The 14,455-nt window shown below is 37.1% G+C and overlaps 1 protein-coding gene across 8 annotated transcripts; it reads right to left on the bottom strand.

The window, feature by feature from the left end:
- Positions 1-304: 304 nt before the first annotated feature.
- MKK3 (mitogen-activated protein kinase kinase 3) lies at positions 305-9,111 on the bottom strand. Of its 8 annotated transcripts, none has more exons than XM_088984627.1 (12): positions 8,497-9,111; positions 7,058-7,273; positions 5,482-5,672; positions 5,149-5,403; positions 4,556-4,827; positions 4,309-4,446; positions 3,983-4,150; positions 3,126-3,239; positions 1,926-2,033; positions 1,578-1,669; positions 1,013-1,406; positions 305-730 (listed from the first exon to the last, which is right to left on the bottom strand). In XM_088984627.1, exons 5-11 carry the CDS (start codon positions 4,820-4,822, stop codon positions 1,046-1,048), a joined length of 1,248 nt encoding a protein of 415 aa, XP_088840753.1. In that variant the 5' UTR covers positions 4,823-4,827; positions 5,149-5,403; positions 5,482-5,672; positions 7,058-7,273; positions 8,497-9,111; the 3' UTR covers positions 305-730; positions 1,013-1,045. The 8 variants fall into 8 exon arrangements, with proteins under 8 accessions (XP_088840753.1, XP_088840747.1, XP_088840749.1 ...); XM_088984621.1 differs by having other exon boundaries at positions 4,556-4,774; XM_088984623.1 differs by having other exon boundaries at positions 4,556-4,774; positions 7,058-7,249; positions 8,497-9,094.
- Between the last annotated feature and the right edge of the window lie 5,344 nt (positions 9,112-14,455).

The raw sequence follows: 14,455 nt of genomic DNA, 5'->3' as shown, positions 1-14,455 counted from the left end.
TTAACGCCCTTTGCTACTTATCCGTCACCTCAGGCTGCAACCAATAGAAATGGAGCCTAAGGTGTCTAAATCCTGTATCGACTTGGAGTTGGAGATGTCAAATGAGATTATTCTGAATATTTTTGCGTTGAGTTCAGTCCCATTGTCTGAGCAGTGTAATAAACAGTGCCCGGGGATGTGTAATTAGGAAGTGTAGATCGCTAGCTGATATCAATGATCATATTAGAGAGCTTCACCTTTTCTCAACGCTGCCAAGTATGTAGTTTGTGTTGATCTGTAGGAATTAGCACGCGCACAGGAACAATTTGCAAAAGATATTCGTGATTTGCTGGAATTAGTCCTAAAATATTTCAGCACATCAGTACAATTCTATGGCTATGCAAATTCAGAAACTTGAGTTTTCAATTCAGCTTGGAACTTGAATGGATACTTGATCGAGTAATAATCGAACTGACAAAGGAGAGATATGAAGCTGGATACCATTTGCAAGCACATCTGACCTGTACTTCAAATTCAATACTGTTTGATTCATAATCAGTTAGTTTGGCTGGCATTCATGACACTTCACATGGCACCTTTTCTCTAACCCAATCCATAGCCTTGATCTTTCTTGTGAATCGTGTATCTACTTCTCACAAACGGAGAGCTTTATAAGTGATAAATACTGGCAACAGATATTTGTGAAGAGCACCCTGAATTCAGGAGCAAATTTTCCTTGGTGCAGGAAGGCCTTCACGCAAAATATATGCCACATCAACAAGACTAATAATTTAAGAAATGATTTGAGCGCCAATAATTTAACAATGGATATTACATTAAAAAGAAGGAATGATAAAACCGGATTTCTGTAGCCGACCCCATATAGTTGGGATAAGGGCCACAAGGCTTGGTTGATGAATAATGATGATCATGATCAACAAAACTAATACATGACTTAATTCATTGTAAAGAGTACCGATTTCAGTATTAAACAAGAAAGTTGTAAATGCAAATAAAGAATAGATGCACTGACCTTGGAAGGAAAGAGATGGCCACTGATAGTTTTCTATTGAATTATATACAGTTCTTGCTTGGCAATAAAGTAGCGTCCAATAACACTGCTTGGCTCCATGATGAACTGCTCCTGAAACGTTCCCATTCGTTTGCTTGCTAAATCAGGAGGGATATCTTGAAAATTGGGCATACCATCTAACTGCATCCCATGCCCACAAATAAGGAACTGATTACCAATAATTAAAGACCCTGATACACGAATTGCAATGCCATATTGGCCATGTGCACGGCATTGAAGTTTTTCCACAACATGTACAAGTCTTTCAGGGGGGCAGTCACCAGTTAATGTCCTCCGTAGATTTGACAATGCTGCAAAGACATTATTTGGGCCTATGTGTACCTTCTCTGAGAAGCTAACAAAAAGAAAGTGTTTATTAGTAATTGAAGAAAGCTTCATGATCACCTGGATCTCTAGATACACCATCTTGACATTTTCTAGCCTAATATTTCCAGAGTAAAAAAACCAACCCTTAATTCTTTGACAAATGCTAGTGTAGAAATGTGTACAGATAATCATTCATTACCTAAAAGTTGAAGACTCGTTATACAAGCCTTTCATATGGTTCCAGAGTTCGTCAGGTCCATCAAAAAGTAAATAGTAGTGGATGGTAAGCATCTGGTCAGTCGGTGAAAGAATAGATTCATAAAGTCAATATCAATCTTCAGCTTTAGGTGATATCAAGTTAACACGCATGGAGATAATATATATTTACTGGAAACTTTAATAGACATAATAACAAATTGGTAATGTTGGGCCCTCATATCTGACATCTATATCTACATTAAGGTGACAATATATGTGCCTATATCCAACTTACATAGACGGGCAACATTTTCATGGACAATGGACAATAGAAAAGTATTAGACTCACATCAGCTAAATCTTTCATCCTTTGTGTTGGATCAAAGACACTTTTGACAAATGCTGCTAGGTCTACTCTTGCATTTTCATACTTTGTAATAAAAGGGTGAGAGAGGAGCTGCAAATCATTCAATAGCAAAAGGTGGTTAATACCAAAATCCAAAAGTGTAACTGAACAAGAATTATACAAGCACAAATAGACTTGTCATGAAACGCTTTAAGATTCACACATATGTACAAATAAAAACAGAAATTTCCTACAGTGCTACAAAGAATGTTGTATGCTTTCCAGTTAGAGGAGGAGCATATGCTCTACTTTTCTAAGAAATATTGATATTTGCATAAATAACATAATGAGCAAGATGGGACAAGGAGGGCATTGTCTCTTAAGATGCCAACTTGCTTGGTAGAGTACACAAGTATTGAACCCATAGACCTGCGTTTGGAACTTTCTCTACCCAATAACCTACCAATCACTATCCAAAAAAGGGGAAAAAAGATGAAGAAAAAAGAAAGAATAGAGGATGTAAATAGCCTGATGACGAAGGAGTAATTTCTATAATAGGAATGTCTGAAATATATTATTGAGCACATAAATGGAAATAAGACAATAGATGTCAAGTGTGAATCATTTTACAAATCAGATAATTGAAGATGGTCTTAAATATACTGTGTAATAAACAAATCACTGGAATAAAATACAAAAATTGAAAGGGTTGGAACTTCTAGAATGTCAGAACTATAATCCTTCAAAAATAACAAAACAACAGCACAACAAGAGTTAGCAGGGTATTTCCTAACGTTAATTGGTCATGGCTGTACAATACAAACCCTTGCCAGGAAATTCTTATCCAACTAAATTACTTTTAACCAATTCAAACATCCTAAGGACCAATCGTGCTCAACATGAGTCTGGATCTCCTGCCCACATTTATCGCCCACACATGGAGAACATCTCATCCTCTGCATAGTATTATGCAGGGGGAGATGTTCCCAATTCATGGGGGGTGGTGTATTGTGGGTAGGCATGGGCAGGGTTCTCGTGGGTAGGATATCCGGAGTCACTCAACATTGCCATGTTTAACCCATACTGTAATTACATGATATGCTTAGGATTAGAAAATATAATACAACTATCAACCAAATCAATAACACATGCAGTGATATCTATTATTTTGCTTATGCAGTGATATCTATTATTTTGCTTTACCTGCTCTGCTGTTGGTCTTGCATCTGGATCCTTCTGCAAGCAAGCGTCAATAAACGAGCAGAATTCTGGAGAAAGTGAGTATTTTGCTGGTGAAGGAGATGGATCATCCAAGATCTAGCATAAAGTACATAAGCTTGTAAACCATATAACAACTATATGGAAGTAGATGGAATAAATGTCGGAATGCAGAGAGAAGCATGGTAGCACAGACACAAAATGGCAATAACCGTGTTGAAGGCCCTCCCTAAACTCAATAGCTGACCATGGTCTTGCATGCAGTAATTTCCTAAGTTAATCTGCTAGCCATTCTGGCAGCAGACATTGACAAAGCCATACAACTGTCCGATGCAATACTTAGTTATAATGACACAATGACATCATAAGGCTTCAAAAATAATAAAATCCCATAACCATATAGATGTATTATGGTTTTAATAGTAAATTCTTCAATTTGAAAGAGGTTGCATTATAAAATCCATGCCAACACATACATATACTACGATGCTTCAAAATGTTATAGTTGGATCTGGATAAGGTCTCAGAAGTTACAGTACATGTTGGGCTTGCTTGGGTATGAAGTTTGTACCAGATTCTTACAGGATCAGTACCAGGCCAGCCTTTGTATGATCTAAAATTGGCCCACTGCCAACCAGATAGTACTTCATAATATATTAACATGACATCCTATATATCTAGTTTCAAGAAAACTTTGTATGACCAGTAACATAATAGCATATATTAACATGATAGCAAATTAGCATTATGTTATGTCATGTTGGTTATGGTGTTACTGAAAACTTTAATAGACATAATAGCAAATTGGTAAAGCCTGAAAATTGGAAGTTTTGTTGCATCACCTGTAACATAAGACTAACTGGTCCTTCATTGGATGTATAGGGGAACTCTCCTGTACCACACTCAAATAGAGCTAGTCCAAGGCTCCAAATGTCAGCTGGATAAGAGTAGCTCTCATTTCGAATTCTCTCTGGTGACATGTATGTTACAGTGCCAACAAAAGTAGCACACTGGTGAACCATGTTGACGCATCAGTTAATCAAATATTTTGTATTTGCTTTTCATATCAAGTTGAAGCAATAAAAATGAAAGAAAACATCTCAAAACAACAAATCCATAAGCCATGATAATAAGTAATAGAGTTGCAAGAAGTATAACCATAACTAACCATTGCCATTGAATTCTCTAAACCAGCACTAATGCCAAAATCAGTGATCTTGGGCTCCCCCTTGAGGTTTATGAGCAAATTTGCAGGCTTTATGTCTCTGTGAACTAAATGTCGTACTCCATGCAAGTAGCTTAATCCCTTGACAAATGACACACAAACTGTAAAATGCTATGGCATGCTGTGAATCAAGCGAAGCAGTGCATGGAATAAAAAATAAATAAAGAAAACAGCAAAGGAAGGCACTTACATGCAACAGTTTCTGAACCATAGATGAAAGAACTGGTTCTGGTATACATTTTTGCACTCTTAAGACATCTGCAAGGGACCCTCCATCCATGAACTCTAAAGCGATACTTATCTGCCCTGAGTCAGGAGTATAAAATGCCCCATGGAATTCCACCAAACCTTGATAACAAGGTGCTTCACATAATGTCCGTATCTCATTAAGAAGTTGTTGCCTCTTTTCCTTTTTATACATTACAGAATCATATGTATAAGAAAAATAAAACATCATGGTATCTGAAGAAGAAAAGAAACTCCTCTTAGTCTCTTATTTTTCAATAACATTAACCTCTATTTTCTTGATTATGGATTATGTATATCTGGGCATGGTCCAGGTTTTGGACTTGATAGATCCAATCTGATGGTACATCAAAAGGAACACATACAATTATAAATAAGGCATGCATACAGTCATTACACTAAATAATTTTTTATTTCTTCAAAGAAGTTTACTTACGTAACATTGCAGATGAAAAATACCAAGTTCAAAACAGATTTAAGACCCAAGGAAAATCAAACAGACAAGAATAAAAACAGTTCAAGCAAGAAGAACCAAACCTTCTCAAAGATATTGATCTTCTTTAGTGCTAAAATTCTATGAGAGGGTATATGGATGGCTCTCTGAACAACACTGCTTGCACCACTACCTATGGCACCAAATACACGCATTTCATGAGAAGCACATCGGTATGTCTTCTCACTATTATCTGTTTCATCTATAAGCACAGATGTGCGCTTTTGCAATCCAAGCTCATTGATGTTGTAAATGCCACAAGATCTGCTTAATAAGTTAACAGTCCCACCATCTGACAACTTTGGAAAAGCAAGAAGTGTATTAAGAATTTAGAATGAAATTTATCCCTGTATGTCACCATAATAAAGCATACTTACCATATATGACTCACAAAGATTCAAGGTTGTTCCACCTGGGAAGCCTTTTTCAGCATCAAACAAAGGAGTAAGCTTCTTTTTCAGCTCTTCCAGCCCAGCCATGATGATATACTAATATTTTTTACCATAATAACAATGTAGAATCATTAACATCTTCGAAACAGCACTGTCTAGGTAGAATAATCAACTCTCTGCAAACAAAACCAGCTTCAGACAGCTTTATTTACATGCTATGTTATTACTAGGTAGACCTACTTGATTTTAGAGTCGGAAGCTCCAGTGAGAAAATGGAGATAGAGAAGAAGCATTTTGAAATCAAGGTAACTGGATTGACTTGCTGCACTTCCACTAGAAAGAGGTCTACACAGCTAAAACCATATCGAAATGAACCCATGGTCACCCAGGAAACAGTGCAGGTGTGCAAGAAACAAATAAAACTCAAAGACTAACTAGTTGGCGTGTTTCCTGTACAGTGAACTTGAAAAACACCACCGAATGTATTCTCCTTCTATGCTTTATCTTTATGCAGAGCTTGATCGGAAACTCAGTTCTTGCTTCTAGTATTATTTTAGAACGAATGAGAGGAGGGATCAACATGCATGCTTTATACATAACATAATCCATCAATGAAAAGTGCTCTCCTTATGCAATTTATTTTCAAACCACTTGAATTTAATTGTAAAAAAACTGATTTTGGTCTTAGAAAAAAAAGGTTCGATCTTTAAGACAACATAAGAAAAACGTGAAACCCAACAAGCGGGGCTCCTAGAGATAATGCAAACATTCTAAAGTTACATTGCGGAAATTGTGAGTTTTTCAGCATTTCTTAGTCATCCCTTGAAGTAAAAACAACGTATTTTATCTGACTAATCAATGACCCGGCAAACTATAACTCAGCATCCGAATAATACAAAAGTCATAGTATTTACACCAATTCCTTGAAACGGAGGCAAAGTGAGAAAGGAAAAGAAAATTGAGGTGGATCGAAGTTAGGAAATATGGACATTTCTACATTTTCTTTAAGACCAATTACAGAAGCAATTTGTACAATAATTCAAGAAACAGAGCACAATCTGGTGAATTATGAAGAATCCCTAGACGCATCTAAAGAAATTGGGTCCAATTGCCACCTTAGCAAAACAAATTCAAATTCACTGACTCAACTGGTAATCTTTCAAGACAAAACGGATAACGAAACTCCTGTTGGTGAATAATTACCAGAAAGAGGATTGTAATCCAGAAAATAGGGAAGAAACAAAATGGAGAATAAAAGGGGCTAACTCAAAGTAACCTTTTCTCTAGCGAACAAGGACCAGAGTTTCTGAATGGGAAATCTTCGGTTCGAGTTTCACCAAGCTACCAAAATTCCAATTTGTATTTAAAAGCGAGATCCAGACTACCCAGTAGAAAACAATTCATTAAAAAATGTAAAACTAAACAATTCCCAGAAATAACAAAAAATTTCAACACGAAAAGGAAAAAAAATACAGAATCCAAAAGGGAATCTTTTAACAAAATACAGAAACAGAAAAGTTGAAGAGAAGGAAATTGTAGAAGTGAAGGGAGCATCACATACCGGTGAAATGGGAAGACTAGACGCGAATGGAAATCCGTTTAGTTGGAATTCCGGTTTCTTCAGTTTCAGCGATCGAATTTCTGCTTCTCGTAATTCCGCATCGAAGGAACAAGCCACGTAGTTCCCCAAAGCGATGACACGTGCCCCGTTGGCAAATTCACTTCACGATTCGATCTCCTGCTCACTTGATCCCTACTCAATCCTTCCAACGCGTCACTACAGGTGCACATTGTCCATGGGCATTTATTGATAAAACGCCACAACACCATCACTACATGAGCGTTGGCATTTGCATATGAAGCAAAATAAAATAACCGTTTCGTTTTATCATTTATAAGAAAACTGAAATGTTTTAATTTTTGTGTATTAAGTATTTGTAAAAACTTCAAATTCTTGTTTCTTCTAATATCCCAATGTTTCTTGAAACCAAATACTGATGTGGTGCACCTGAATAGTTATTAATATAAGGTATAGAATAAAAAATATTTAAAGTGAAACTCAAGCAAACAATAAAAACAAGAAATGTTTAAAATAAAAACTGTTTAAATTGAAAAAGTATAAATAAATGTTTAAAGTGAAAAAATGCAAATAAACAACCTATTCGTAAATGCCCACGGAACCAAACACGTATCTCCCGTATCACATTACCATTCATGATAGGGAGATGTTCCTGATGTAAGTGTGACTTGAGTAGGTGTAGGTAAGACTTGTGGGTAGCAGATCTGAATAGAGCTACCCTTCATTTCATCAACAATCTTCTACATTCTCAAATCTCAATCATCTTGAGGGAATTGGGATCTTCTGCTAACAAAACATGTTCCATCATATATGAGATGTGTGGTGTGAGATGATGTTGGTAAAGGGAGTGGTTTATTGCAGTTCTTGCCACACCATTTTCTTATGGAGTCTGTTTGGATATGCTTCTCACACCAATCTCAATGTGTCTCAACTATACATCATGAGCATCTTCCATACTTTGTATTATTATGTAAGGTAAATCTCTTAAACTATCTATACTATTCACGAAATTGACAAACCGTACTCTTATTGTTTACATATTATATTATCTTAAGCTACCCTTAAGTTTTCTGACAATTGGCATGCGGTAACATTAATTAAAAAAAATGAAATATTAAATTTGTCTTTCATTATTCATCAATTTTTTAAAATAAAACCTAACTGATGAAAAACCCCCGGTAAAATTGCCAACTAAAATGAAGACCGTAAAGCTTCCCAAAGCACTAGTGGAAGATGGTTAACGATATTGTAATCAAGTTTTTATGAATCGTAAGATATTTAATGAGTTTTTTTATAAGTTTGATTTGTTTTTCTACTTGGCAATTCCTCTATTGCTATAACCAAAGCAACTAAAATGAAACGGAAGCCAATAGTATCTCGGAAGAAAGAGAAATCAAAGGAATCTAGGGTTCTTGATTTACCTTCCAGGAATTGGGAATTGCGGAAATAATAGAATGAAGAGAAGCAATGGAAGATTTGTAATGAAGACGAGCCTCTTCAAGAGCACCACCACCCATTTCTGAGTGATGAGACGAATCAGAAGCATCACCACTGGAAGAATGAGCTACTGGCCACAAGTTGGGTTACAGAGTTTGTCATTCATGGATGAAAGGTTCTGAAAGGCTGCTTTGATTGTGTCCTCTAAGTGCTTCAGCCCCTCCAGAGCTTGTCATTCATGGATGAAAGGTTAGCTCATGCCTTTCTCTTCCATGAGCTTGGTAAGTTACCAGTCCTAACGTACCCATATCTATCTAGAAACCTACTTTCCGGGGCAATCCTGCCGGAGCTAACCAAGCTGAAACATGCGGATAGCTTGGCCGGGAACCCTAATCTCTGCAGTGTGGAATCAGTAAAACCATTCCCTTGGTGCTTGAAAGTAAAATCCGCCACCACCTGGTTTCTAGTCGCAGTTTTTGCCTGTTCCGCGGTAGGTTCGACTGGAAAGGGATGTCTAGCTGATCACAGTGGAAGGTGAGGGATGAGAACAGAACCAGTGGAGGATGGGATCATAAAGCTTCCCGCAAAGCACTGACATCGGCAGTGCAATTTTCCGTCCGGAACTTGTAGTGGTGACCACAATACCAAAATCATTGCCACCATTGCAAATTCCACAGCGGTGTGAACAATAAGGGTATTTTAGGAATTTAAAATAATTATCATGCACATATTACTAATACACAGTGGGATGGGGCTGTGGGAAAAGTGTGAGGTACACTTTGTGAGGAGTAAATTCCGATTCTTCCCTCTGGTGAGGAGTAAAGTAATATGGCATTTCTCCATATTACTAATATGGAGAAATGCCATAGCCAAGGCTGGAAGACCATTGGGTGAGGAATTTAGATATACTCCCAACAAACTCTCCAGACACTGTCACAACATGCCACTACATCTGTATATTGAGAACATTTATCCCTTATAACAGTATTGGGAGCATTTTATTGGTAAGAGATCTCTATGGTGGAATCTGGATATGCTCCTCACATCGACTTCACAGTATGTATCAGTTGTACATCAGAAACATCTCCATTCTTATATGTTATTATTCATGAGAGATGTCCCCAATACACAATGGAATGTAGATCCATGTACTGTGAGAAGCATATCCCAATACCCTATCATGGGCAACAGGGCAAGATGTTTCCGATGTACAGCTGTAAGGCTGTTGGGAGTTGGGACCCTGGGTTTAGGACCAGATCCAAATCCAGTGGATGTGCGGTGCATGCCATGGTGATTTTGAGGGCATGCTTTTTTTTTTTTTGTCATATGAAGTGTCAATATGTAAGGGAAATATAGTTCATTCATTTTTTAATATATATACAATATGTTAAATGTATCAAATGCATACATGTTATTGCCAAGGAAAAGGATGATATTTTAAAGCATGCAATAAGACAAATTTGAATATTTATTATTATCATACATTCGATGGGTTTGGTTTACTTGATATAACCAAACCGGTTGAACCAATTATAATGGTTTTAATTTTGAGTTTTGTGCCTCGATTATAATTGGGTCAAGACTGTTTTTTTTCTGTTTCACATACCGGTTAAGACCCTTATGAATAATGTTATTAATAATTAATAATTGGGTCAAGACTGATTTCTGGTTATTTATAATTTTTGTTATATTTTATGTTAAAAGAATAAATTTTATAGAAGGTATATAAGATAATCTTGATTAAAATACTTGTTTTATCAAATATAACCAGATCCAATTATCTCAATTAATAATTGGTTCAATTCTAGGTTTATTTTATATATAGAAGCGGTTAATAATCAGTTTTGAACCTTTATTCTTGAACCAGACTCAATCCATTGACAACTCTATTTAATGAGTGCTATAATAAATTATCATTAAGCAAAATGTTTGGATATGGTCACTGATCAGAACAAATGGCAAAAAAAGATTCATAACCGTATAGTTTGGATAAGACTTGAACGATGATGATGATCGGACAAGTATTCGCTTTATTGGTAAGAATTTAAGACTTCAGGGACACGTTTAGCTAGGGACAATCTAATGCTTAAAGTATCTATTAACACCAAAAATAATACCAATAATAACAATAGTTCATTTTAAGGTAGAATAGTGGAGTGGATTACTAGAACTGATTACACTTTGAAATTATACGCAACAATAAATGATGTTGCATAGGAATTGGGAAGGACTTCACTAATTATAGATTAGTTCTCTTTTTAAGGAGATCTTATTTATTAAATAGTCCACCAGACCTTAATAATTATATATCCACGAGCTCACATCTGCTGACCACAATACACTGGCATATGTCAGCCACGAGATGAATATGTAGGAATATGTTTTTTGCTCACACCAGATCTTGTTTCCCAGAAGATATATACTACTGCTGCAGATCGGTAACAACTTCCTTGCATGATAATATACAAGTATGAAAATATTTTTAATGTGGGGCTATTGGATTTTGTGTAGGACGGCAATGGTTTGGGTTTGGGGAGGGTTTTGTAAATTTTAAAGTTTAGATTTTATTTACCTCTAAAAATCTCTCAATCCATACCTGTCACAATACCCATAATGGATTAGATTTTGAGAATCCAAACCTTTTCTGCATATGAAAGTGCAAAAACCCTACCTAACCCTACCCTTCCCACATTCAAGGGTAGGGGCAAGTTGGGTTAAAACCCGCATCTAATTTTCTATTATTTCTTGTTATATATAAGCAATAAATAAGTAAAATAATACAAATAAACATCAAGATTTTTAATTATTTGATTAAGAGATGTAAAAAATATATAAACTATCAATTATCCTTCACATAAAATTCAAAACATTATTAAATCCAACACCTAGTGCATAAAGTTTATATGCTTTCCAACAATATATGGGTCGGGAAGGGTCGAGTATAGCCTAATACCATATCCTACTCGTATCCATATAGGTTGTTGAATCCCAAAACCCGTACCTGCCCCAAAACCCGCCATTTGAGCAAAAAAACCTGCCCCATCGAGGAGGGTAGTGGCGGGTACCCACTAGGTAGGGTAGAAATTGCCATCCCTAATTTTGTGGTCAACCTATTGTGACCAACATGTTTAGACTCATTAGGATAAGTTTGGATCTACTTGGTCATAGGTGATTCTACTTTTTCACAATAGATGACGAGGTCGTGCATACTTGATTTTTTTTTTTATTATTATTATTATTTTTGAATGTTGGATATTGGGTTTGGAGACAAAGGCAACCTACCACAAATGAACACATCAATGTTTTGGACATATGAGGCTCACCTAGGACCACACTTTATGCGTATGCAACAATGGTGTATTCACTCCTAAGGCTACATTTGTTTGGGTGTAAATCCATTTTTACACCGATGAAAAAGGTGGTGCTGGTTCAGTGGTCGATGGAAAATGAAACTGGATGGATTTGAATTTTTACATTGATGGCGTTTGGTTGTCACAGAGTAAAAGTGAAGCTTTCCATTTTGTTTTTGCTCTGAAACTCTTCCTTTCGTTGGACCTAGTTATTTCTCTGTAGAAGACTGGAACTCTCCCTAGAATTCTCCTAGCTTCTATTTCTACATTCTTGCTTTGAAACGTTGGAAACTTTCACTCGCAACGGAGGTGGCCACAGTCGAAGGGGTCGACTGGACTAACATTTTTCTTCCTTCTGGGTCCTCTCCGGCTCTCCCTTCGGAGGTGGGTTCAGATCCACCGCTGCAACTTGCAGCAATAGTGACGGAAAGAGAAAAAAAGGGGGGAAGAAGAAGAAGAGAGAGGGAGAGAGAGAGAGATTGCTCACGATGGAGCCAGTTGCAGCCAGAGGGGCCAATTGGACTAGCATTTTTCTTCCTTCTGGGTCCTCTCTGGCTCTCCCTTTGGAGGTGGGTTCAGATCTGCTGCTTTGCAGCAGTGGTGACGGAAAGAGAGAAAAAGGGGGGGGGGGGAGAAGAAGAAGAAGAATAAGAAGAAGAGATAGATAGATAGATAGAGAGAGAGAGAGAGAGAGAGAGAGATCACTCGCAATGGAGCCAGCCACAGGGGGGGGAGGAGGAGGAGGAGGAGGAGAAGAAGAAGAAGAAGAAGAAGAAGAAGAGATAGATAGATAGATAGATAGATAGAGAGAGAGAGAGAGAGAGAGAGATCACTCGCAATGGAGCCAGCCACAGCCGGAGGGGCCGATTGGACTAGCATTTTTCTTCCTTCTGGGTCTTCTCTGGCTCTCCCTTCGGAGGTGGGTTCAGATCTGCCGTTGCAACTAATTGCAATGGTGGTGACAGAAACAGAAAAGAAGAAGAAGAAAAAGAGAGAGAGATCACTCGCAACGAAGCCAGCCACAATCGGAGGGTTTGACTGGACTAGCGTTTTTCTTCCTTCTAGGTCCTCTCTGGCTCTCCGAAGAAGAAGAAGAAGAAGAAGAAGAAGAAGAAGAAGAAGAAGAAGAAGAAGAGATAGATAGATAGAGAGAGAGAGAGAGAGAGAGAGAGAGAGAGAGAGAGAGAGAGAGATCACTCGCAATGGAGCCAGCCACAGGGGGGGGAGGAGAAGAAGAAGAAGAAGAAGAAGAAGAAGAAGAAGAAGAGATAGATAGATAGATAGATAGATAGATAGATAGAGAGAGAGAGAGAGAGAGAGAGAGAGAGAGAGAGAGAGATCACTCGCAATGGAGCCAGCCACAGCCGGAGGGGCCAATTGGACTAGCATTTTTCTTCCTTCTGGGTCTTCTCTGGCTCTCCCTTCGAAGGTGGGTTCAGATCTGCCGTTGCAACTAATTGCAATGGTGGTGACAGAAACAGAAAAGAAGAAGAAGAAAAAGAGAGAGAGATCACTCGCAACGAAGCCAGCCACAATCGGAGGGTTTGACTGGACTAGCGTTTTTCTTCCTTCTAGGTCCTCTCTGGCTCTCCCTTTAGAGGTGGGTTCAAATTTTCTGCCGCAACCAATTGCAATGGCGGTGATAGGAAGAGAAAGAAAAAAAAAGGGGGAAGAAGAAGAGAGAGAGACAGAGAGAGGGAAGAAGAAGAAGAAGAAGGAGAAGAGAGATGAAGAAAAAGACGGTAATTTTACATCGATAATTTCGATGTATATATTACATCAATTATCGATGTAAACAAAATTCCAAATGAAATTTTACATTGATTTTCAGTGTAAAATTACATGTTTACCAAACACATGTAAAATCGAATTGGGGTGTAAAGTTTACCCTGGTTCGACTTTCCACCCGAAACAAAAGTAGCCTAATAGGTTGCACCACAACGATGTCTGGTTTTGTCTCCAGCCCATCTGGTTCCAACCTTAACGTCCACTTTGAAAAAGTGAAGTAAGCCTAACTTATTAGCCACTCTTTAAAATATTTAATGGATTTCTTAGAAAAATAAAACAAATACACATAAAATAACAAATCAATAAATTAATTAGTCAGTTCAGCCACTTCATTCATTATCAAACAACCTCTCAACCTATATCAAAGTAGCATTTGCTGCTTTTCTTTTTCCATATCAATTTTCAACTTAAAAACTCTGAATCAAGAATGTTCGGACTTGGGTATATATATATAAAGTGTGCATGTGCTTTGAACATGACAATTGTAGATGATGATAATGATAAAAATAGTGTATTCAAAATTTTCGATAAAATCCATGTATTTTTTTTTTTACATTTTTTTGTTTTTCACTATTAATCAGATGCAAATTGCAAAATTTGAATCTGATTACCTAAGCAACTCATATTGGGCTACAAAGTTTTGGGTATCATTGGTAGGCCTACCTATTTTACTAGATTTTTCTTTTTGTAATGTTTTATCTTCTTAGTGTATACTTTTTTGTTTATTTATAAAAAAAAAAATGTAAGACTTAAAGAGGGAGAATTGAATGAGGTGAAAATTGTAGTTCAAACTAAATTTTTAAAC

This window comes from Nelumbo lutea, chromosome 4 (assembly GCF_056320005.1).
Source record: "Nelumbo lutea isolate HS-2025 chromosome 4, American lotus-T2T, whole genome shotgun sequence".
In the NCBI taxonomy this organism is placed as follows: Eukaryota; Viridiplantae; Streptophyta; class Magnoliopsida; order Proteales; family Nelumbonaceae; genus Nelumbo; species Nelumbo lutea.
Note: the sequence above shows the minus strand (reverse complement) of the source record. Positions and strands in the feature narration are given on the sequence as shown.